The following is a 26,458-nucleotide window of genomic DNA, read 5'->3' as shown; positions in this document are numbered from 1 at the left end:
AAACAGTGACTCTGCCTTTTCCGTACTTCATTGTAGTCACAACACAATCGGCATGAAATCGAAGAGTACATAAATATGGTGATGGGAACCGAAAAGTTGAGACTAAGGCTCGTTGGTACAGAGGGCCCTATATTGACTTGCTTCTTTCCATTCGTTATGGTTTTTTCCCTACAAAAGCTTCCTTTGCTTTTCTGCTATTGGATTTACCACTAGGCTGTGGAGTCGGAGTCGAGGGTTTAAATTTCCTAGAGTCAGAGTCGGTCATTTTCCCTTCAAGTCCGCAACTCAACCAATGCTTGTGGAGACGGACTGATTTTGGGGTAAAAGAGTCGGAATCGGAGGCTAAAACACCAAGAGTTAGAGTTGGCCATTTTTCCTCTAGCTCTGTAGCCCTGCTTACAACAACGCTTTTCCACTTGATATTTATTCTTTATTTGCTATGCAATTGTTTCAAAGCCTAGAACTGTGGTCTTTTCCTCAAATTATTATCAGTAACATTGTAGATTATATTTATAAAGTTTCTCATTACAAGAATTAAATGTTAATACATGAAAGCGTGGTTAGTTTCGGATTTCAGTGCATAGACAGCAGATGCAGAAACTTACCATTCGTCCATCTTTGCAGTTGATGCCTTTAAGAATCTCTAAATCAACGTAAAAGAGTTTATTTTCTTTGATAGCCTCTTCAAGTGTGAATCCTTCAAGGAATGGTTGCACCATTTCATTCGTCACGCCAAACCTATTTAATAGAAAACATTTTAACTAAAAATTTAGTACTAGTTTTGTTTATTTTCTCTATTAGATTGACTATGTTTGCTTAATGTCACATTATGTTAACTATAGGTAGTTTCCAAGTCGTCAAAGCTAAGATTATAGTTTGAAATTACGGATAGTAATTAATAATTTTGAAGGGAAAATGAAAAACTTGTTGAAAGTTGTAAGATTCATGACATCTTCAACTCATGACATCTCCTATTTTGCAATTTCAATTTACCTACATACAGGCCTGTCATTTGGGCAATACTAGTCGGGACAGGGGCAATTGATCCCTCTGGATTTTCAAATTAAAATTTAAGTATTATTTTCGATTAAATTTTAATCATTTTTTGTCCTATAAAATGCATTGAATTCATAACTTTTGCCCTTCCCTCGGAAATATTTGAAAGTACGGACCTTCCTACAAAATTCATCTTTCTCCAGTTCGTTCACAGCAAAGTACCTTTGTTTTTCATGATGAATTTTGTTTTATATGTGACTTTGGTTGCGAATCTTTTTAGTGCTTTTTGAACAAAATTTTACTTGTATTGTCTTGAGAGGAATTAGTTCCAAAACTACAATTTTAATTTCATGTTCCGTAAAGTTTTGTTCGAATAAATATGGACTAGTCAAGCATACCGATTTGTAAGTACAATATTGTGCTGTAGGTTTGACATTAAATTTTGGTTAAATTGATTCACTCATACCCCCATAAGAATAATCAAGATGAAACGGCCAACTACTGGGCTCATATCTGTACCTCAGAGTCAGAAGGACGTAAGTCACATTTTGATAATTTTACAATAGAGAGGAAAACTTTTTTTTCTGGCACATGCAAAGGATGGGAAGCGCGCTCTTTTAACCCTGGTAAAACATTGCAAAGGATTTTTTTAAAGAATTACGTTCACATGGCTCGATGTGGAATAATCGTCTACATACAATGTACTAATAAACGGAATAAACGGAAAATCGCAATTTTTGGACTACGTTAGTCTGGCTCTGAGGTCAAATATATGGCCGAGCAATGGATTTCTAATGGCCGACTGCTGGAGCAATTTTTCATGTTAACTTTAGCTTAGTTTTTAAAATAAAAATGTTTCATTTCTGAAATAAGTTAGTGAGTCATTATCAGAAAAGTACAGTCTAAAGTTTTACAGTGTTTTTGCTGTTGTATTGATTGCTGAAATTCATAGGTTAACAAAAATCAACAATCAATCTCTTAAATGACTGCCTATTGGTGCATTTGCCCTATACTTACTATTTATTAGAACATTTCAGAAATCGACAAATACAAAATATACTATCATAAACCTATGAAATCTTTTAGTAACGAGATAAACATTTTTGGCCAATTGATAGTTAAATTTAGTAACTGAGTAGCTTTTATTCTTAAAAAAGTATTTATGTACTTTAGATTATAAACAGAATAGTTTGCATCGATACTTACTTTTTTGGTATTTTTGTGCATAATTTAATGAGAACAGGATTAACACCTTGTATTCTTTGCAAGCCAAACCATCTGTCTTCATTCCAACATTCTAGGTAAGCTGGATCGCCTAAGCTGAATTTGTATACCTTTTTTAGGTCGCATATGGATTCCCACTTGTCTGTTGTTAACCTTATGATCTTCGTATCTAACATAGATCGACCTTTATTTTTTACGATGTCCCACTGCAACAAAAATGCATTATGTCGTTTAAAAAAAAAAAAAAATGTTAACATTACAGTCATTCAAGCTTTGCACTACATTTTCTCTACTTTCAACTATCTCACCTCTGTTTTAATAGGTTTGTTGCACTTATAGGCATAAAACGTAGAAAACTGCTAAAGTATTGTGTGGTTATCCAAAATAATGAAATAATTATTTATTAACCTGGCTGAAGGTTAATAAATATCTGGCATTTAGGGTAAACTATGAGTCACATGAGAAATGTGCTGAAAAATATATTACTTAAAAAAATATTGTAATGGCGGAATTTTAAATCAGAAACATATGATTTATAACCGTTTAAAATTTCCACATTTTCTCTCTGCAGCATCACAAACTTTATATAAATTATTGTATCACAGTAAATATTTAATTTAGGAAGTGTGAAAGAAAAAAAAAAAACATCATTATTTAGAGAGAAAAAATACTTAATTATTTTTAAAGGAAATAAAAATTCAGAAGAAAACAATGCTCAATTATTAAACTAAAAAAATATACTTCGTTTTCAGAATTACATTAGTAAAATTGATAAAGAAGTAAAAACATAAACGTAAAACATATTCAACGTTGAACTTAATAGTCTTCAAATTCTACGTTCTATTTATTGAAGAATATTTATCGCGTGCGTTACTATGGTTAAGCTAGAGTTTTTCCATGTGAACTTAAATTTGTAATTTTAAAAATATTTTGGCCGTGTTTGTCAGTAAAAAACGAAATAAAGTACCTTTCGAGAAAGGTTGTTACCTTCAGTCAAAAGTACTACTTTTAGTCACTGAAATTGATAAGCAAAAAAACATGGAGCGAGAAAAAACTTTCATTTTCCCAACGCTTGACTTTTAATCAATTTTTTAAATGTCCGATTTTGAAAATAAGGCGTGGTCTTTATGACGTCACAAACGATGTATTTTGGCGCATTTGTCTATCGCGTTTTCACGTTATGATAATCAATAAGCGAATTAAATTTTGCGCTCTACACTTGCTATCAACCATATCGTTGCCTATACATGTGAGTAAAGAAGCGAATTAAATATTGTGCTGTATGAATGGCATCAGTGAATGGCATTTCATCATTTGAGATATCATCGGCAGAAGTGTGAACAATGAAAGCACACCGATTAAAGTAATTTTTTAAAAATATTAAACTTAGTCAAATTATTTTGAAAAAGGTCAGATCCTATATTTTTAAACATGCTCTTTCAGAAAAAAAAATACTTTTAAAATTTCGGAAACGACCCCATTAGCATTTTAATTTGTGTATACAATGTATACGTGGTGGAAGGTAAGCAACACAGTTAAGCGTAACGTGAAACTGCAGTGTTAACATGTTGGACTTTGAGACGAAATACAGTTAAACTTAATAATAATATACATTATTCATTAAACTAAAACACTTGTAACTGTATTTCACTTCAAAATGTTAACACTGCAAAACCACCCTAAAATCAAAAAGTAACGACTTGATGCGTGCATCACATGACTTCCTTTTACTCCAATTTTAATGTCATTTTCCCATTATTGGCAATTTTAATGTGATTCAATAGTTTACTCTCTAAATATCACCACCAGTAGCCAAACAATTGAGTATACATCGAAATTAACAATGATTTCCCTCAAAAAGGGGCAAAAGACCCCTTCAGAAACACCTGAATGCAACCAAAAGGGGAGGTGCACAACTAGACCCCACTAGGAGTCTTCATACCAAACTTCAACTTTCTAGGACACACCGTTCTTGAGTTATGCGACATACATATGCACATACGCACATACATACATACGTACATACGGACGTCACAAGGAAAGTCGTTGTAATTAACTCGGGGAATGTCAAAATGGATATTTCGGGTGTTTATACGTTCTTAGGCACTTATCCGCGTGTGGTCGGGTTGAAAAAAAAAACTCAACATTTATCCGGGGGTGAGCAAAATGGAAATTAACTCCGAATTTAGAGTGAAATTTTTTTCGCGAATACAATACTTCCTTTTTTGTAAAAGGAAGTAAAAATTTGCATTTATGGCAGTATTGAACTGGATGGGAGATATATAGGAAATAAAATGCCCCTGATAAATGAGTATAATCTTACTTTAAAATATTAGTAAGCTTTCTGCAACTTAAAAATTGTTTTCCAAAATAACTTCCAAATAGTAACTTCAAATTTTTTCTATTTTAAAACTTGCTGTGTACATTTTTGTTAACTTTTCCCCCTAAAATAAAGAGGAGAAAACTGATTAAATAATTTCGCCAGTAGAATGCGACGCCGAGCTTCTACATTTTTAATGAATTCAAGTATAGGAAGAAATTTGAAGTGGGGCAAAGTTAAACGGAATGTCTCAAAGATACCCTAAAAGACAGTATTATAAGTACACAATAATGAATAGCAATAAACTATATAATGCAACGATGAATGATTTTGAACAACTTACTTTGTAGTCTTCGCTGAATTCTTCAATTTCTGGTAGATCTTTGATCTGCAAGAAGTTTTGTGCTATGAGTTAATACATTTTTGTCGTTTTAACTTTTAGAAATTTTTTAACATTCATTGTCGTGATTTAGATATTTTTAGCATGTCATTTTACAATTTTAAGGCTAGATGTATCAATATTTTAAATGCATAATTTGTTTAAATTGCTATTTTTATATTATTTTTGCCACTGTAATTGGATTTTCTCAGTAGTGTGCAATACTTTTAATAAATAAATAAATAAATGTTGGTCAGTCAGAAATGGAATGACTTAATAAGAGTAAAGTGGAGTAAGTCAGAACGTAGGGTAAGTATAGTAACTAGTAAGTAACTAGTGTTTTAAAGCTCTAAAAAAATAAATAAATAAATAAAAAACACAAGAAAAGCAAGTTATTTTGAAACTATCACTTATTTACTAAGAAACGAATGATGCATTAAACAATAACAATTCCAATAAGAACATTAAAAAAAAAATTCTTTTGGAGTATTGCTTCAGCACTTCCGTGTTTTTAATTCTCCCAAAAATAGATTGTTTCTGGGCTATAACAGAAAGGTTAGGTGAATTGAAAACTGCAAGTGATCTATTTTTTGAGAAAGAGTACTTTTGTGTCATGACTCCTACATTGATAGTTTTTTTCCCTCCAACCTACGCTTTGTAGCAGGAGAAATTTCATACTGACAGTGTTTTTTGTACTGGTACCAGTTTAGTATTCCTTCATAGCTCTTTTCTTCTGTTAGAAGAAGTGAAGACTAAAATAATTTAACTGCCACCTTTAATGTTAAATTTAATTATTAGGTTAGTGAACATGATGATTTTTTTTTTTTTTTGTTTTGAACGATATGTGCAAATTTTCGTCTGATTTCAGTATTCAGTCAGTTAAAGGAAACGAAAAAAAAAAAAAAAGATTCAAACAGGATAGAAAAGGTAAATAAATAGTAAGAAAAATAGAAAAGTGGAGTTTTAGTCATGAGTAAAAATTTTAACATGCATTTGTAGCTCTAAAACAAATGTACAGAAAAATTGTTTCTTAAAATTCGGACACTACTAACTTTAACAAAAGTACCTTCAAAACGAAAGAATGTAAAAAAAAAAAAAAAGAAAATAATAATCAACAGCCTTTTGTTCAGTCATAAACAACTGATTAATTGTGACTTGCGTACTTACTTACCCCGATTATGAGGGCAAATGACAATAGAACCGCCAAACACAAAGTCTTTAAATATTTAAGACAAAAAATATTGAAAATACGTTTCAATAAAATAAAAAAATGTAATAGACCATACATTTTTTTTTTTGTAGTAAGTTGCCGACCTAAGCCAGGGCTAAGGCAGAAATACTTAAATACACCGCCAGCTCAGTTATTCCATACGAGGACTGCAGTTTCGTGCTTTTTAGTACTCATCAGCCCGGAATAGGAACTATCTGAGCTGGAGGCGAAAAACCTCTTAAGGGAGCCAAGAGAGCCAAACAAACTGGTAGCTAATGTAGAATTGCACACCAGATGAGTGACCGCAGCAATGGTGCGGTTCAACTCAAAGATTGATGGCAAATCATTTCGAATTGAGCTTGATCATATGCGTAGTGTCTATACTACACTGTACGAAAATTAGTAAGCTTTAAGCTAATATGATGCACATTTTTCAGTTTCACGAAAAATTACAGTCTTACTTTCAACATAAATTGATGCCCAAAATCCAAAATGGTTGCTCCTTACATTTGGAGTGAGATATTAGAAGCTTTAGCGATTATTAACATGTTTAACCAAATGAAACATCGTTTCATAAGCCTTCCATTGTTACTAAATAGTTCGAATAAGGAACATATATATATACTTTGATTTAGGATTAAAACCTCAAAAGTTTTCAAGATTTAAGGATGGAGATGCAACAGAAGGAAACTTGCGCGTTATTTTATTGTGCGTTATATTCATTTGATATTTTAAATAACTATAACCTAAATTTAAGTTACAAAAAAAGAAAAAAAAATCAGTCTGTTCTGTCGATAATAACGACATTAAATGAATCAAGTAAACAAAATGAAATGATGAAAGGGGAAAACTTTTTTTTCTTTTTTTTTCTGCTTAGTATTTCATTAAAGTAAAAAGCGTTACTTCCAATACACTGACTAGTGAGAAGCTAAATAACTGTAAAATAAAAGTTTGAAAATTGAAAATATAATAAGTATGCTGAATATGATATGATTGAAAATATAATAAGTATGTTTCTTCAAAAATAATTATTCGGATCTTCTTGGACACCTAAAAACGTAGCTAACAGAAATATAGCAGACATAGTTTCCTCACAATTGAGTTAAAGCAAGGGATGATTCATCCCTCAGTGTTAAAACTTCAAATTTTTTGGTTTATTATAACTCTCATCTGATCATGTACCGACTTTTACCTACTTGACATTTTCCATAAGCTAAAAGTTATATTGCAAACCATACGAAAATATAACCTTAAGAAAGCTTAGCCTCTTGTCGGATTTTATCCGTCCGAACTCAAAATTCATTCTCTGAATGCTATATTGCAACCCATTTTTCATTTAATACAGGCAAAATCACTCTTGAAATAAAATCATTAAAATAAGTAAAAATAAATTCATAACTGATTATAGAGAGAACATTTATTCAGGTTTACGTAGTGTTTGAAGCATATTAATATCGATATTAAATCAAGGCATTTAGGACTCTAAACAAACAAAAACGTCATAATTTCAATGCTATTTTATCGCGTAACCAATTTGACTTTTATTTCAATCGTTAATGTATTATCACTTCAAGGTTAGTAAAAAGGTACTCGAAACTTTGGTCATAAAAAGGCGCAAACCACAATCTTTAAATTAACTGTAAAGTTGTTCAAAGAAGTCGAATTCATTAATGATGATGTAGAAAAAAAGAAAAGGGAATTGAAGAACTTGAGTCGCTTTTTACATCTAGAAGTGAAAGTACACCTAATGAGAATTCTGTTCACGTGCACATAATGGCCTCGATTCTTGCTATTGCGTCGTATTCTCCTCGTGGCATTTTTTTTTATTTTTATTTTTTATAAATCTTATCTGACATGGGTTGAGGTGGGAAATTTCAAAATACTAAAGGAAAGATTAAAAGTGCTTTTCCTTGGAAATATGACGGCGATGATTATGATGGTACTTGTTTTAAAGTACCTATGTAACGTTTTCTTTAAAAATTAATGGAGTATTTGTTTATTATTTAAAATAGGGTAAGCTCACCCGATATAAAGGTATCTTCTAATATGGGGTAGTTATGATTTTATACATGCACCCGACATCTACGGAAAAGACAACTAATAAGACTAAGAATTGATTGTTTTGTGATCAGTGATGTTCCCATCAATTTTTCTGAGGGTGTACTCTCGGTAATCCATTACGCACAATATGTGTATTTGATGTATTGCGATCATGAGGCGTTTAAAAGACGTTGGTTTATTAAGTATTAAGAAATATAAAGAAATAAGGTTACTTGTTGGAAAATGTGGTTAACATGAAGAGATTATTTTTTTATAGGAAAAGTTAAAAATGCGATGATAGAATCTGAATGGAAATTTTTGAAGTTTGAGGGTATACGCTATGTCTCTAAAAAATGTTTGAGAGTATACGGCCTAAATGGAATATATCCTATGGGAACATCCCTGTTTGTGACCAGAAACAGTGGTCTGAGCTGCAGTTGCGGAGCTTCAGATGTTTCTTATTTCGCAGTTCCTAGATATTTTTACAATGCTACACTAATCGGGCTACACCGTTCTTATACGTTGAAAATTGCAATTTTATAAATTTTCATTTTTCTTCGTATTAACTTTAAGTTTATGCTTTTTCAATATTTATTTGGTTTGACTGAAGGCCGTTTCAAACAATTAAGCTTTAGTCTACTGTTAGGCAGCACTTCCTTCAACATAATCTGTAGTTACATATTTTGCTAAGAGAAATGAAATTTATTAACATGCATGTTCCCTAAACGATCACGATGAACGGCCAGTCAAAAAATGGCGTCTTGCAAAAATTGTGTATGCCGCAAAATGAAACTGAAGCTGTGCACTGAAGTTTGTTTAATATTTACCTGGGCAGGACCTCCTTCTATGCGCACTGCGTATTGATATATCCTTCGACATTCTTTGATTTCTGTTCTTCTTTGTTCGATGTTCTCGTCTTCTTGAGGAAGGCGGCAGTCGTGCTCTTGAATGACATAATGACGATTTGGGAGAATCCATCGGTGTACAGGAAACACATGCCTTGTTCCGTGGGTTTTGTCTTCAACTTCAATTTTTTCCAAGAACCAGCTGTCACCTAAGCCAAAGGAGTCACGCCAAAATTCCGCCTAACATCAAAATAAATTAGAGGTCATCATCAAATTAAATATTTGTTCTCTAAAATTAGTTTGGTTCATTCTACAATACTCATTGAAGCAATGATTTTATGCAAGTGGTGCCCAAACTTTTTCTGCCCAAGGGCCGCACCTCGTATTAAAATGATTCTTCCCAGAAATTGGTGATGATTCTCACCAGATTCGGACGAGAACACACATAAAATTGCAAAATATTTAAGTTCTTTCTAAATAACATGGGAAGATAGGAAAAAGGAAAGAAAATTAAAAACTAATAATTGTTGTTATCAACATTACTATGCTTCTTTATTAAATGCATCTGATTATCTGAAATCAATTTCTGGGTACTTCGCACCAAATTTGTAACATTGTCATTAATCATGCTTTCCGTTTTGTAACATTAAACAAAACAACGGGACACACGGATCCACGTGGCACGAGGGCCGTCATTGGGCACCACTGTTTAATGCTCTTGGAAATATTTCATGGGTTATCGCTAGTAATTTCGTGAAAAAAGTTGTTTTTTTCTTTGGTCAAGCAGCGTAAATCAACGCTAATTATATTGGTAAAACTTTGGTTTTGGTAGGGGAAAGTGTTGTACCTTGAGACACTTTTACTATTTTCATTTTTGACGTCAGTTATTTATATCAGATTTAAAATCGAAAAGTCATATTAAAATATCAAAACATATTTCCCTGTAATATCTTTTTTAAAATTCACACAGTTTGAAAATAAAATATTGCCAGCCATTTAAAGTAAGAGTTCCAAATTGTCCCAAGGTACAACATCCTATTGTACCTGGGGACACATCCTGTTGTACCATGGGACACTCTACATAATTCAGGAAACCGCCATGTACTTGAACCAATTTTGCACCAAAAAAAAAAAAAAAACTTTTTTCATTGTAATGAATTAATTTATGAATAATGAATCATAAATAATGAGTTAAGGAATTATTATCTAACATGAAATATGTTTAAAAGACTACATCATATTAGAAAATTTTTCCATGTTCCTAAATATAATTTCAATATTAAACCATGCATAGGTTGCACCTTGGGACGTGTGCTAAAGTACCATGTGTTTGGCTGTCCCGAGGTACAATCACCACGTGGTTTAAGAAAAACCAAAATAGTGGCCAATCTAGATGAGGATGCACTATTATTATTTTCTCATAACCAAAATATTTAAAGTTAGGGAATGTGGGACAAAGTAAAATAGCGGGGCAAAATAAAAACTTGAAATATTTACTCTGCGTTTACAGCCGCCTATCTGTTATTATTTTCTTTCTTTTCTGTGTTTTGGTGCTTATCGCACAGGCTTAATTTGATGAGGACTACAATCTAAGTGGCTGCCTCCATTACGCATGATATATATTTTTATTCTTTACAGAATACATATGAGGCAGTGAGAAGCAAAGAGATGTGGCAAAATTAAAAAGTTGGAAATAATCAGTACAAATGGTAGAAGAACCTCTCCTCTGTCTTGGGGCAAGAGATGGTACTAGTAGCCCTGGTAGGTGCTGCTGTACAGCATCCTTTAGAAAAAAAATCAATGAAAGCCTACCTAGGACGTTTGCTTTAAACGCGTTTTACTCAAAACTTGAAAATGTCCACTTACACCCCTTTGCTTCTCACTTCCTCATATAAACAACATATGAAAGAATTTACAATACCAGGAGGGGAAAGTACACCCAGGGCTACAGGCGGGAACCGAACCCGCTCCTCTCTGCTTACAAAGCAGTTGGCGAACCCACGCGACCACCGAGGCCCCTGGTAATTTATAACAATGTAGTTGCTCATGGAGTCTATTCTAGTCAGGAAAAAAAAATACCGCCGAAGATTAAAGCTTATGATAATTATGATAAGGCAGGCAATTTTCAAAAATTGATTCTCTTATTCTAATATGTGTAGTAAGTCCAAAATTATTTTTGATATAATAAAAAATAAAGTTCTTGTTATTAACACTTTAAACATGAATTGAGACCTTCTAATAAGCGGTGCAATATTTATTTAGTTAATATTAAGCTTGTTTCTATTTGAATATTTTGCTCAAGTAGTTGAGTACATGCGGGACAAAGTGGATGGAGCAAGTGAAATAGCTTGTTTAGTTAACTCATCACTCAATCATTTACTAAAACACTTACGTATTCATTTATTAATTAATTCATTTACATTCCTTCATTTAGTAATTCACTTTATTATTCATTCACTCTTTTATTCACTCATTTGTTTTTCTTTATGCATTAATTAATTAATTAATTTAATTATTGGTTTATTTTGTTTCATTTTCTTTTGATTTATTCATTCAAAATTTTATTTACAGATTCATTGGATCAAAACCACTTTTTAAAATCAAATATAGAAAATATTTCATTAGAAAAATATTTCATTTTTCACTTTGCCCATGCAAAAAAAAAGGGAACATTTTCCAATTTTTTTTTTTTTTTTTGAAGGCTCAAAATTACTGCCAAAAATGAAAAATAATGATTCAATGCAAGTTTCATTAAAAATTGCAACGTTATTTCTCTTTGCACTGAAATTTTCAAAACAAATTTCCAATTTGTTCATTTTGAATAATCTCAGTCATCTTAGCCATTTCACTTTGCCCCACATTCCCCTGCTTCTCTTTTATAACAAAATAAAATGCAGTTGATTAGTTTTACAAATAAAAAGACAGAAAATGAAATAAAAATGAAGAAAATATTTACTTTGGAGTCATGAAATTTGGAGTCTCTCACAAAATCATCAATTTAACTCTTTTGATGCTGATTTTTATTACGGCATTATTTAGTGGTGAAGGTTACTATTAGAGATTACAAAAAACATGGCTGCTAAAAATAGATTCTTAGAAAATAGCAGTGTTCCAAGGAACAAGACTCTTCCCTAATGGTTTTGCTGACCATGCAATGCATAGATTTTTTTAAACAAAATTTAGGCTTTGAAAGGAGTATTTTGTTGCGTAATATTTTCTATTTAATCACACTTACATCAAAGACAAAATGTACTTCTATTGCTATTTTACATTTTTTTAAAAATATAACTGCCTCTTTAACTTACAGAAAATAATCAACACAAGCTATTGTGTACCAATTACATTTGACAAAGAGAAAACTAATCCTGAATTCCGATCAAAATCTCTCTGTCACACAAATGAATAAAAAGTAATAAACGACAAATTGCTAGAAGTAGCTTTTCCGACTTCATTACTACAACTCATAAGCCAAGGTCAAGCTACATCGTAGACAATGTCAAGATTTTTATCAACAGAAATGATTAATTTATGTTTCAAAATGCGAATATGTCTCGCTTCCTATCATGCAATATAACTCTTTCAGGGGGAAACGTTGCCTTCAAAATCATTGACTATTTTCATTTGTAATTAAATCGAACCGAACGCTTTCTGAAGTGGTTTTCAAAGCTGTTTCAAAGCGTGTCGTATCCAAAGTTTTAACGTGTGTGTGTGTGAGTTGGGTACTTAAAATATTTTCAACATTATCCGATGGAGGGCATCGGTTTATTTCTCTTTCTCTCTCTCTCTCTCTCTCTCTCTCTCTCATTTACAACTAATCCTTTAAGAACCATTTGCTTTGCTGTGGAGTATGAAAATGTTTTATGCATGAAACTATTAAAGAGTCTCAGAACTCTTAAAATGTTAACGTGACTTGACAAATACCCATTAGTTAAAGCTTGTAACTAAATTTCTATTCAAGCTACGATTAAAATTTTAGTCTTAAATGAAAACTTAAAATCTGAGAAAAGGTACATGATGTAACACACATTTAAACAGTCCAATTTTATTATTGGACAAAATCATAACAAAATTTACTTTTTTTTCGGGTTCGAAAAATAGCATGTAACAGTGTGCACTCTCTCTTACTGTAAAGTGCATGTATAACTCTAATATAATTTAAAAGTATTGCCTTATACTTCCCTCAGGGCTTAAACTTTAATTTAAGTTTAAAAATTAAAAAAATATACATATTTGAAATTTTAAAAATAAATGTCAAAATTTCCGAAGAAAATGTCAAACAACATTAACTATGCTAGCTAAATTGAGGTATAGGTCATAACGATAGGCATGCATGAAAAGTTTTATGAAAAAGCATAAGAAGCGCTTTGAAATATCATGCGCGCAAAACGAAACACATACTTCAGAGAAAAAGAGCTTTAAACAACTTTGCTGTTGACAAAAGTTTCAATGGGGAGAGTATATGTTTTTTTTTACAATAACTCGGAAAGTTTTCTGCGTATGGTAATAAATAAAATATCAAATTGTTCAGAATTAATGTATGCAGATCATATATTTTTTTCACAGAAAATCAAAAATTTTGGAGGTCCTTAGATCTTTTGAATGACGACGTAAACAACATGTATGTCAAACTTGAAAAACTAGTTACAAGATTTTTTCCAAAATTCCATTGATTTATAGACTCAGAAATATTTGGATAAGTAGTGACATTTTTCGCATTTAATTTTCAATTAAGACTTAATTTTGAATAAAAATAGAAAAATTGACAGTATGAAAACAGGTGTATTTCATTTGCTATGTTTTCAAAATAAAAATTACATTGTATTGTTTTAAAGCAAAATTTATTTATTTATTTATTTACTAATATTAAGATTCTGATGTCTCATAACATGGAAAAAAACATAATTTTCAAGTAATTTAATTCAATAATTTACAAAAGAAATTTCTAACTTAGGGGAAATATATGTCCCATGATGTTAAAGGGGTTAACTCGTTTTCATACATAATTGATACATAGCATTTACATTAGTTTGCAGTCATGAAAGCATAAACGATGGTTTAACAAATAATTATATCTTTTGAAACCTTACGTTCTACACTGTAAAAAATTCACGAACGTTCCTAGAAAATAATGCACAGCTAGTGTGCCTAATTTTTGCCTCGGAACATATTGGCAAAACGCGGAAAACTTTCCATTTAAAAGTAGTAACTTGCCTGAAATTAACTTGGAATCTTCCTGAAGAATTTAGGAACCTTCTCAATAAAAACCGTCACGTATATGGAATAAATCAGGAACTTTTCAAGAAAACTTAGGTATGTTTATTGTAACAGCTTGGCAGCTTCCTGATTTACCATTTATTGCAAGCAAATACCAAATAGCTTATTTTTGCCTGTAGTTCTTTCGCATAACGACAGTATCCAGAGACTATCTTCACGCTCGTTTTTGCTCAGTCTATCTAGAAATGTCGTGACAGAATCGTTTGCGAAGCACCTAATTAAGTGGAAGCTAAACTTCACATTGGTAGCTAAAAATTATTTTTCCCGACAGTGAGAAGACTGCATTCATGATACTTGTAGCAATTCAGGAAACTTTTTGCGAAGATAATTGTTTTTCACAGGAGACAAATGGAAACCTGTGAAAATCCGGAACGTGGGCCGGAAATAATCAGTGACATTTCGTAATTTTATTACAGTGTAAGTATAAAGGGAAGTTATTAATATCTTTTACATTCAAAATGTAACTGAAAACAAACTGCAAGATTATTGTCACCAACTAACGATAAAAGATGTCCTGGAGTCTTTAAGTGCTGAACTATTATTGATGGATGCATCGAGAAAGTGGCTAACTTTGATGAAGAATGTAATTTCTTTCCTTTAATTTTTGAGTCCCTCTCCCCGTCTCAATTTTACTAGCCATCAGATTACTGAAATTTTCTGCAAATATGTTTTTTGGGGCACATTCACAAAATAACACAGTTCTCTAATTTTTTTTAGTGGTTTTTCAAAAGTATTTTCATAACATGCTAAAATTTTCTTGCTGAAGAAGTTACAAATTAAATTAAAAACCAAAAATTGTTCAACAGAAAAATTAATTCCTCCTTTTGAGGGACATTTTGTAACAAGGAATTAAAAGCCTTGTATTTTCTAAAAATTACCGATTTATAATGCCAATGCAGTTAAAATGTTGAACGCTATATTAGAACAACACACGTACGGGTGAAGCATGTAGACGCAGTTCTAATATACAGTAGTGGTTTCCGACTTTTTTAAGGCTGTTTCCCACAAATCGGGCAATATATTAGCAATTATCCCCAAAAACGTTAATTCTGAAAGTAAATGTGAATTTCTTTCTTTAAATTACGAAAACAAATAATATTAATATTAGTTTTAGTTATTCAGACAAAGAAAACATCTGTGTCTCAGCAATCTGTTTTAAAATCGAGTAGTAGTCAATAAGACGGTTGATACTGTGATATTGCTTCGTTATAACAATTTATTCAACAGTTTTTGTTTTGACCAGTACAGATCGTAAGTCGAGATCCAAGTTTATTACCCCCCCCCCCTCCTTTTATCTATCACTAAAGATTTCGATTAGATAGATTTGATATAGACACGATTTCTAATAATTTAGTTTTGTAACCGAACAATGACCTAATCTTGCTACTCATTTCATCCTTCGAAAAATCTCGCTTTATCCCTCAGGGGATAAATACCCCGAGGTTGGGAGCCTCTGAAATTGGGTTCATCATTTGGGTGAGCCCAAATGATGGACCCAATTTCAAAAACTCATATTTTCGAAACTACAGCACGTATTTTTTTTTCTCAGTAAAGTTAAATTGCACAAATGTACAATGTGTGAGCACATTGTGCAAAAAATTCCGTTTCAAATGTTCAATGTTGGAACTTTGTTTGTTACACGACATCATCGAAATCCAGTTCGTTCTACACATTTTAGAGTATGACACTATCAATGGTTCGTAATGGTGCACAAATGCGTTCTTAAAGTTTTTGTAGTGTTTTCGGTTTTAGGGGTTGATTAGCAGTTTTTTTGACACAACCGCATAAAAAGAAATCATATGGCGAGTGGAACAAACTGGATTACAGATTAGACGCTCGTTGTCAAACAAAAGGCTCACACATTGAGCATTTGTAACTAAAAAAAAAAAAAAAACTCATTTTTCTAGATATTCCATAGTACATCACTTATATATTCACTTATGTATTATACAAGTGATATAATCATATATCACGTATTCCAATTTGTTTAGTAGTTTCGAAAATATGATTTTTTTAAAAATCGGCTACATCATTTTTGTGCTCACTCTGTTCTTCAAAACCACCACTGAATTTAGCTAAAATGATGAGTTGTGCCTTTTACTATTGCCGTTGCAAAATTTCCCTGAAAAGAAACAGAAAAAAAAAACTAGTTTGAATTTTGAGATCTTGAATTCAAAATGAATTGCGATAGGACCCAACTCGTTGGGTTTCTTGTTTCTACTGGTGGCTTTTATCGTAACTATAATTTGAACTCAAAACGCCAAAATTCAAATGAATGCCAGTGGATGGAGGACTGGATGCTGGATATTATGCATTGGATTCTGGATACTGTGTGCTGGATATTGTTTTCGAGTAAAAATGATTGTGAAAAGTCGAGAAGGTCGTTTATAAATAATTCGATTCCAAGCTACATGGACGCCTGTATTATAAGCATAGAAAATTAAATTCAAAGGACGGACGTCATTCAACGGTCAAGTGAAAGCAATATGCAATTCATGATTGCTCAAAAAAAAAAAAAAAAAAAAAAAAAAAAAGCCGTCCTGAACCTGGTGTATCAGCTTATTTTTCATCGATGTATAATAGCTAAGAAGCTACAATGAATTCAAAAAGGCAAACACACACGCAAAAATCTAAAAGACTATTTATAATTTTAATAGCATTTTTTGGTGAGTTTTGGGTGTAAAAAAGAAAAAAATAAAATAAATAGCAAAAACAGAGAGAAAAGAAAAAAAAAACTTTTTTTTTTTCAGTGCCGAAAAATTCGAAAGACGCCTAAACATTTTGTACTTTGATTTTAAATATTACTAATCGAAAAATTAGAACATTAAAATAAAGAGTATTACGAAACATATTCAGTTCTTTAAAAGACTAAATTAGTTCCGCTGTAAATATTCATTAACGCCACATCCAAAATAACTACATATTAATATTGTAATGAAGTTTTCATTCATAAAAGGGAAGTTCTGGAAGAACTTGAAGCAGTAACATGTAACAATAGTTTGAAGGAAGTTATTAAGTTGGAATAATGTGGAGAAAGAAATGTCTTGAAACGAGAAGTAGAATAATTTTAAAGACGCATCAAAGCAAAAGGGGGAAAACAGCTATTTCACTTCAAGGACAGATAATCTCATTTGCGTACTGGTTTTCTTTTAGAACAATCAGTAGGATTAGTTGAGACGGGATACAATATGATCCTATCTATCATTTTTATGGAAGCTCATAATATAATGAACACGAGTGAGCTCAATTATCCATTGAAGGAGCGTAATATGATGGTGTTTTTAGGGTTCACACCTCCCCTAGAGCTCCTCGACTTCACGTCATTTTGACAATCAAAGTAGGGTAATATATCGTCGGCACTTTGTAAACTAACAAAAGTGAAAAATCGCGAATCGCATTTTTCAAATTCGATGGTTTGCACAGTAGTACTCAAAAAGGGCTACCTACTGGTTATAACTATTTCAAACGATAGTTTTACACTTCAAGTCAAACATTAAAACATTAAAAATAACTAAACGCGTCAGGTGGGGGAAAAATTATTCTTTAAGCTCTCCTGAAAAGTTTCAATTTTAACATTCATTATTTTAGCATGGTGTCGACGATATGTGAGGCAGTGAGAAGCAAAGGGATGCAAGTGGACTATTTTAAGTTTCGAGTAAAACACGTTTAAAGATCAGATCCTAGGTAGGCTTTCATTGAAATTTTTTTCTAAATCATGCTGTACAACAGCACCCTACCAGGGATACTAGTACAATCTCTTGACACAAGACAGAGGAGAGGTTCACCTACCATTTGCAATAGTTATCTCCAATTTTTTAATTTTGCCACTTGCATCCCTCTGCTTCTCACTACCTCATATGTATGGTGTTTCAGTTAACTGTTTCAGAGCTCCAAAGAGGGGTCGGGTGCATCGTGAACGACTGAAAATCATATAGCAATGTGGGGTCGAAAATGCTTTCCGAAGCAAAAATTTGAGGTATGCCGGGAGTATTCCAGACTGTTTGGATGTCCATTCGCCGAAGATGTGAGTTGTACATTGTAGCTGCTTAATAAAACTTCGAACACTTACTCAGACCCATGTAGGGCCATTCCACCGTCACGTGCGGGACAAAAATGCGCTTAAATTTCATTAACATTTCGTCATATCTCTTAATGTTTTAATGAAACAGGGGTAAGAGTTTTTTTAATCTTTGCATTTGATGCAAAGATACTCCTGACGCAATTATATTTTTATTAAACAATTTTGGTATTTAAAATAAAATTTATTTACATGCGTCACGTGCGGGATATCCAAAGTCAACCTCTGATACCTTGCTTAAGAATAAGCTAATATTTTTGCTCTATTAATACAGCAATGACGAAACAAATTGTAGATTTTGAAAGCTATGATTCCAACGGAAAGGAAACATAAGCTCACAACTCATAAAGCATTAGTTTAGAAATAATTATTTAAACTATTGAAAAAAAATATGTATATGTCCATTCCATTGAAAATGGTCATTTTGTCCCGCACGTGACAGTTCCTATATTTCATAAAAAAGAAATAATTTTTCAAGAAAGTCTTTGCTTATTCACTAAGAAGTCACACATGCGTTTGTGATTTCTTAAGCAACAAAATTTTGTTCATCATCTTTTCAAATTATTATTTTTTATGAAATATGTGAAGCGTCACGTGCGGGACAAAATTACCGTTTTCCGTGGAATGTCCCTGTACCTTTTGCTTTTTGACATGCATTATTAAGAAAAATTTTCACTTACGGCCTCTTTTCTTTATGGTGATTGTGTGCACATTACTGCATCAGAAAAGCTTTTCTGAGCCCACATTGCTGTATAATTTCGAGACGTCACGATGCACTCTACTCATCTTAGGAGTTGTAAAACAATTAACTGAAACACCCTATATACGGAAATAAATTTTATGGCTCTCACCAAAGAAAAATATTCTAATTATTCCACTAAGCATTTGCACTGTAGTTCCGTTGCTATATTTTTACATGTTACCTAATTTATTTTCGCTGAATTAAATGGTTCAGTTCCATGTTCAAAAGATTTTTTCATTCACGGGGCTTTAAATGTTTCACAGAAACTTAAAACTATCATTTTAGATATTTTTCCTCTCAACAGTATGAAAAAAATACACTTAAAATAGAGAAATATAACCAATATGCAAGAATGTACCAAACATAAAATAATCATAAAAAGTCAATCTACCTAAAATTACGAGTAAAACTAAAATCCCTACTAAAAGCAGATATCAGGGCTCATAAGTTAATACGCCATGTTGGCTTAAGACTACAGGTTAAACTGATTGTTTCACATAAACTGTCCCCAGATTTAACTGAACGGTGATGAAAACAAAGTGGGACAAAATTTGGACTCCTGCATCATCTTATAAGAGATATATCTGAAAAACTCTTCGAAACACACAGGGTGATTGAATAAAATTGAAAAAAATGAGACATGGGATCAGACATATAACAAGGATCAAAAATCGCATAGAAACGTATGGTCGCAAACGTAAAGCTGACGCACTACATGCACACAAAGCCAGAAACTGATCGATGCAAAACAGGTAACAAATTCTTTACGCAAAGATGATGTTACACAACATTTCTGCCTTTAAGAAAGTTTTAAAGCGGGTGCTGAAATGTGTGGCCTACAGCTGTAATACATGCGTCGTAATGACAAAGCAGGCACTGTTGGAAATACGAGCCATTTTGACAAACTTTCATCGAACTTTTTGCCTTTGTTGCGACGCATGTATTAGAGCTACTACAGGCAGTAAATTTTAAAAGCTGCTCTAAAGCTTTCTTAAAAACTAAAATGTTGTATAAAATCGTCTTTGTGTAATGAATTTGATTCTTGTTTTGCATAAATTAGTTTCTGACTTTGTGTGCATGTAACGCCTCAGCATTGTGTTTGCTACCCATTTTTGATCAGTTATGGTATGACTCAGTGGTTGGAAAAACTACATTTTTTTTGTAGCGAACTACAACTACAACTACTTTGATACAAATGTAGTTAACTACAACTACTTTTTTAAAAATGTAGCAACTACAAACTACTTTTGAAATGTAGTCGCTACTTCGCTACTTTCCAAAAAAATAAGTAAATAAAAAAGCATACACAGTAGGTTGTCCCTCAAAAAATGAAAGTCAATTTTTCAAGCATCATACACTCTTGTATTTTTCCTCTTGTGTCAAAACAATCGTGAGAAAAGTTTCATATAATTTGCACAACGACAACCCGTGCCGACTTGCACCTGAAAGTGTAAAACAGTACTTGTATGCTAGGCCAAATCGGGGGGGGGGGGGGGGACTTTTTTTAAAAACTCGAAAATTCTGTTGATAAAACGTTGCCCCTGTACCCAACACCCCACATGTACTACAAGAACATTTATTCAAAAAACATTTAGATATGCCACACTTGACCTAAAATTTATAATTTTATTTAAAAAATTCATTTTTTTTCAGTCATCTTTAAAAAAATTACATATAAATTTAAATAGAATATCAAGAAGTTCAAAAATTCCTGGCGAACACATTTACAGATCAACAATTACAAACGAATAATAAAAAAATAATATATTTTAAATGAAAAATTAAACTCAACCTGGAAAAAAAAACAGATCTTTGAATACTATTTGGGAGACTTAAAAATTACAGGAAAACAAAAATTTCTATTTAACGCTAATTACCTACTTTTCTACTTTACTGTTTATATTTTTCAGCTTGATAATTTCGTAAAATCTTACATTGCTGAAAATATGTATCAAAAACTTAATTTTTTTAAAGAAAATTATAAATGTTAGGCACGTGTGGGATATCTAAATGGTTTTTAATTTGAATAAATGTTTTTGTGGTGCATATGTGGGGTATAGGAGCAACGCTTTATCAACAGAAATTTTGAGTTTCTAAAAAAATATTTTATTTTAATTTGGCCTAGCATTACACAAGTACTGGTTCACACTTTCAGACATAATCGGCACTTGCTGCCGTTGTTCAAATTACATATATATATATATATTTTTTTTTTTTGACGCAAAAGGATAAAATATAAGAGTGTGCGACTTGAAAAATCAACTTTCGATTTGTTTTTTGGGGAGGGGGCACCCTAATACACACACACACCGTGAGAGGATTGAAAAAAAAAAGATTGATAAATTAGCTCATCAGAAGACACTAAGAAAAATGTCCGTTATCATACTCTCACACACTGTAATGCTCGTATTTATTGTAAGTCCTCCAGAATAGTTCAATTTCATCCTTTTCTATAACATTTTCAGTAGCTTATTTTTATTTGGTGAATACTGTATTAAATTTAAGCCTCGCTAAAATATTTTTGTTCTTCAATCTTCGGTCTGTTCTTATAAAATTCACCAAATTTTCAACTTGCGAAATCACCGATATCTTCATTTTCGCGAAAATAAGTGCTTTTTGCAATATAAATATTGGTGAAATATGAAAATTACGACGGCAAAAAAACTAATGGCGTCAAACAGAACGTATGGCGTCAAATGAAATGCCTGAGGTCAGCTCGTATTTTAATGAATCTAATTTCTCATTGCATCCGCTGATGCACTTGTGTAAAATTTGCGCCAGTCAAATTCGTTTGAATCTTGATTTTTTTTTTTTTTTTTCAGTTTATTTAAAAGTAGTTTCCAGAAATCGCTACAAACTACTATTTTTTGTTGTTAACTACTCACTACACTACTTTTTTTAAAAAGTAGTGCGCTACACTACAAACTACTTAAAAATGTAGCTACTACAGTAGCGTCGCTACTTGTAGCACGCTACTTCCAACCACTGGTATGACTGATCTACCATATCATTTTGTCAACGCGTTTTTTAATCAACCTGTATAAAGATTCCATCAATCTGTCAAAAATTACGGGCAAATCCTGATAAAGTTCTGTATTTTCGAGAATTATCTGTTTAATGGATCAAATTTCTAAACAGACAAATGGAGCCCCTTGGGTTACTTCTTTTTGCAGTGCGTTTGCTGATGTCTTTCTTCACTTTTTTGAGTCCATATTTTTAGTGAACAAAAAGATCGAAGCTTTCAGGTTCTTGATTATGTAATAATGTTTAACAACACAGACTTTCACTCCTTATGAGAAGAAACCTACCCCGATGAGCCACTGAACTTATGTTAAAACCCACCAATAATAAAAATTCAATAGCCTTCCAGGATATAAATACCAAAGTCAGTAATAAAGGACTAACCCTCTCACTGTATGATAAATGATTAGATTTTTATTTCAAAGTGTATTTCCTAATTCCTTTTCACAGCTGTATTAGCAATAAAGTTTTTTAAAAACATTATTATTGCTCATGTTTTAAGATGCAAAAAAAGAGAAAAAATCTGGAAGCAGAAATTAAGCTTTTAACTGCAGTCTTAACTGAGAACCTTTACCCAGCAAAATTTACAAACAGTTCAATTGGGGCCTCAGTGGCCGAGCGGTCTGAGTGACCGCTTGATATTGGCACACTTGAGGCGGTGGGTTCGACTCCCACCCTCGCTCCGGTTGTACTTTCCCTTCCTTGTGATGTAAATTCTTTCATGTGTTGTTTATATGTCTAATAGAAAATATATATCATGCGTAAGGGAGGCAAAACACTCAGATTGTAGTCCTCATCAAAAACAAACCTGTGCAATTAAGCACCAAAAGAAGAAGAAGAAACAGTTCAATTCGTATGTCGTTGGACAGTTGAAGGTACGTTTTGAGAAGTTCATTTTTCTTGTATTTAGTTCGATTTTGGGTATTTTTTCAATTATATATATGTAATTCTTTTGTACTTTGCTCGTGCATGTGTTATTTTCTACGAATTGGACTTCCAGTTATTCTCCTGTACTTGTTTGTTAAATGCCGGGGACAAACATTGCCTTTCTAGGCGTATAGCCAGCAATATTCAAAAAAGATCTCATGATTATCCCTACTCGAGGGAAATTACCCTGATAAGTCCCAGATCTTTCTTTTTTTATTTTGAGGGGGGGGGGGGGGATTTTTTGAATTTCAAATTTCTTTGATTGCTGTGTTTTTCCTCTGCTATATGTATATGTAGCAGAGTAAAAAACTGTCATACTACTAAAATGTCTAAGAAACTAAATTTTAATAAAGGTTTCTAGTAACACGTTACTTAAGAAGACTCTATATTGTTACTAGAAAACTTTATGGAAATCCAGTTTCATAGACATTTTCTAGTAGTACTGCAGTTTATTTTTTATACTGTATATATGAGCCAGAGAGCCGGAACAGTTGCAAAAACTGCAATTATCTGCTCTGGTAGAACCATCAACTGTTATTATTTGCTTAAGATCAACTGAGGTAAAAGGAAACTTAACAAGACTACACTCTGAGAGAAACTGGATAGGAAAGTTTTGACTTTGTTATGAAATCTTGTTTCCATTTCCCCCAGAGTAATTACAGTATATCCTCGTTTTTCGCGGGGGTTACGTTCCACGGAAAATGCCGCGTAAATCAAAACCGCGTAAATTAAGACTTAATATTAGTGTTAAAAAATGGACTAGGTTCCGTAGATAAAAAAAAAATACTTCTTTCTAGTGATGACTAATTGTCGAAAAAAATTAATGTGTATTTATATCGATTTCTGTGCACAGCATGCATAAAGAAAACAAATTAATTTAGTATTCTGTTTATAAAAGGGAGCTGGCAATGATAGTCTTTTGGCAGTCATTAAGAGTTTTTCTCTGTAATTCTTTGCATAGCAATAAAGCATCCATGATAACTTGCGTCATTTTCATGATAGAATCTTCCTTCACTAACAAATCAGAAAGATCATTTCCATTGTCTAGGAATGGCTCAAAATTTTCAATGCGAACGATTTTGGTTGTGTGTCACCGATATTGGTATCCTCGTTGATTGTGTCCTCCTTTGTCACTCCTAGCTCTTCTTCCAGTGAGTTCTGAATTGTGTGAGTTTAATTACTTAACGTTTAAAGAGTTCTAGAACAAATCGCCTAAAATGTATCCAGTTTCCCAAGCTCGATTATTAGCAAGCCAAAATGCAGTTTATTACGTGTAATTATTAATCTTTAGGAGTATGCATTTTGAAAGAGGGGAAAATGTTTTCTGTTTGCATTGCCGCATCCGCGTGAAACCGAAACTCATCCGCGTAAAATAAAATAAAGGTGTCAAATCTTAAACCGTGTATAATCGAAATCGCGCAAAATAAACCCGCGTAAAACGAGGGTCTACTGTATTTCCTTTTACCCCAGAAAATTGCTAAATGAAAACTGATTTTCCCTCCGTGAGTTTGATGTATGTTGATTATCACAACATACATTATCAGTTTAGAAAAGCGTAAGAAGTTCTTAACAAACGATACTCAAACTACGGCCCATAGGTCTTTTTCATGTAAAATACATACAAAACTGATTTCCATCAAAATGTAATCCTCCAGAAAATACAAAGAATGGATCACTTAGTTTTTTTATGTTTATCCCTGTATGTATGAAGTAAATGGAGACACCTAAAGTATACCTCAAAAATATAGCAGGGAACGTGAAATTCATGACCGAATCTTTTTAGTAACTTTTCATATAATCAATAAAACTATTTGAAATTGATTATTACGCATTTAAAGATCGATCAAATTTTGATTTCAAAGCGTATTCCCTTATTAATTTAACAGGTATATTAGCAGAAAAGTTTTTAGAAACATTATTATCTCACAGGGTTTAAAATACAAAAAAATTTACTCACGTAGCATCCAGTTCCTAGCGTCGTCTAGACGTCTAGCTTTTGGCTTTATTTGAATTTTCACTTTTTGAATTCAAATTACATTTTTCGCAATTACGATTGCGATAGGAGCTATTTGTAGCAACAAGAAAACGAACTAGTTGGATCCTATCGCAATTCGAGATTGCGAAAAACATAATTTAAATTCAAGTTGTCAAAATTCCAATTCATTTCAGGGACTAGCTGTTTATAGCTGTTTTTGTTTTTTCCTCATTTTTAACACTCGTTGATCTCCTCTTGTGTTCAAAAGTTTCAACTCCACAAAGTTAAAAAAAATCAGAAAGTACATGAGTATTGTTACATATTTCAGAAGGAAAACTTGCAATATGATATAGCAAAAGATAATTTATAGTAAAATTTTAAACTTGAGTGAAAAAAAAGTCAAATATTAATAAAAATGATTTACTTTGTATGGAAATCCAAATCCATCTCCAGAGAAAGCCTTAAAATCACAAGTTGCTCCTCGCTCGTGATCATTTCTGAAGGGATGTCCGAGTTTAATAGTATCTGTGCTTTGGCCTTTTTCATCGTGTAAAATCAACCATACATTGGCGTCCGTGCCCGCTTTTCTTCTATCTCCTGTTGTAACATAAATCGTCAGTTCTCTATCAGTTTCACCCTGATGAAAATGTGACCAAATTCTGCCCATGGTTGACAGCAACTTAATAATAACCATATAGATTTTCACTTAACATACCAAAGTTGTACCAGATTTATTTTTCAATCACAGTTTCCAACTCTTCAAGATTTCGCAGAAATACCTAAAATCTTCCTTTGTGGCACAGATTTTGCTGCAGATGCATTTTCCAAACTTCAAGCACAATTTTAAAATTAAAAGAAATAGATCATTACTTGTTGACCACTATGTTGCGCTTCTGATAAAATCTTGAGAAATAAATCACACTTTGAATCCCAAAAAGACGGCGAAATTCAATTCTGATTTTTCATTCAGTTTAAGTTTTACGCGAAACACTTTCTCGTTTTTGAAAGCAATTGATGTCTATCTTCTGAATATCTCATTCATCAATTGTAGAAATTATTAACCACTTGACAGCGTCACCAACAATATTTTTCATAAGCAAAAAACGCCAGTAGTATTCAACCTGATTCAAATAAACTTCTGAGAGACTAGAGCTCCATTGAAGACGAGAACAGTTTAAATGATCTGGTTTCTTATTTCTTGGGTTTTTACCGGTAGTAACCAAGAGCGGAACTAGACATTATCAAATTCACATCCAGTTCAATGACGTATCAAGAAATAGCACCGCATCCTCATCCTATTCAGCTTCTGACGCAAAAATAATGTGCGACGAAAGGAAATACTGTTATACAAGAGACTTGACGAAAGTTGTAGTACCTGGGTAATATTCATCCCTTCACGAAGGGTAGTGTGATGAAAAAAAGAAGAA

The 26,458-nt window shown here is 32.4% G+C and overlaps 1 protein-coding gene across 1 annotated transcript in view; it reads right to left on the bottom strand.

Moving 5' to 3' along the window:
• The window catches only part of LOC129231431 (polyunsaturated fatty acid 5-lipoxygenase-like), a 60,117-nt gene extending 33,893 nt beyond the window's left edge, over positions 1 to 26,224 (bottom strand). Inside the window, exons 1-5 of the mRNA XM_054865745.1 lie at positions 25,456 to 26,224; positions 8,997 to 9,254; positions 4,884 to 4,928; positions 2,203 to 2,426; positions 606 to 738 (exon numbers count right to left, since the gene is read on the bottom strand). Of these exons, the coding sequence (XP_054721720.1) occupies positions 606 to 738; positions 2,203 to 2,426; positions 4,884 to 4,928; positions 8,997 to 9,254; positions 25,456 to 25,725 (930 nt within the window). The 5' untranslated portion in view covers positions 25,726 to 26,224. The remainder of the gene's footprint in view (positions 1 to 605; positions 739 to 2,202; positions 2,427 to 4,883; positions 4,929 to 8,996; positions 9,255 to 25,455) is intronic.
• Positions 26,225 to 26,458: the final 234 nt, after the last annotated feature.

Source organism: Uloborus diversus, chromosome 10 (genome assembly GCF_026930045.1).
Source record: "Uloborus diversus isolate 005 chromosome 10, Udiv.v.3.1, whole genome shotgun sequence".
NCBI classification, from domain to species: Eukaryota; Metazoa; Arthropoda; class Arachnida; order Araneae; family Uloboridae; genus Uloborus; species Uloborus diversus.
Note: the sequence above shows the minus strand (reverse complement) of the source record. Positions and strands in the feature narration are given on the sequence as shown.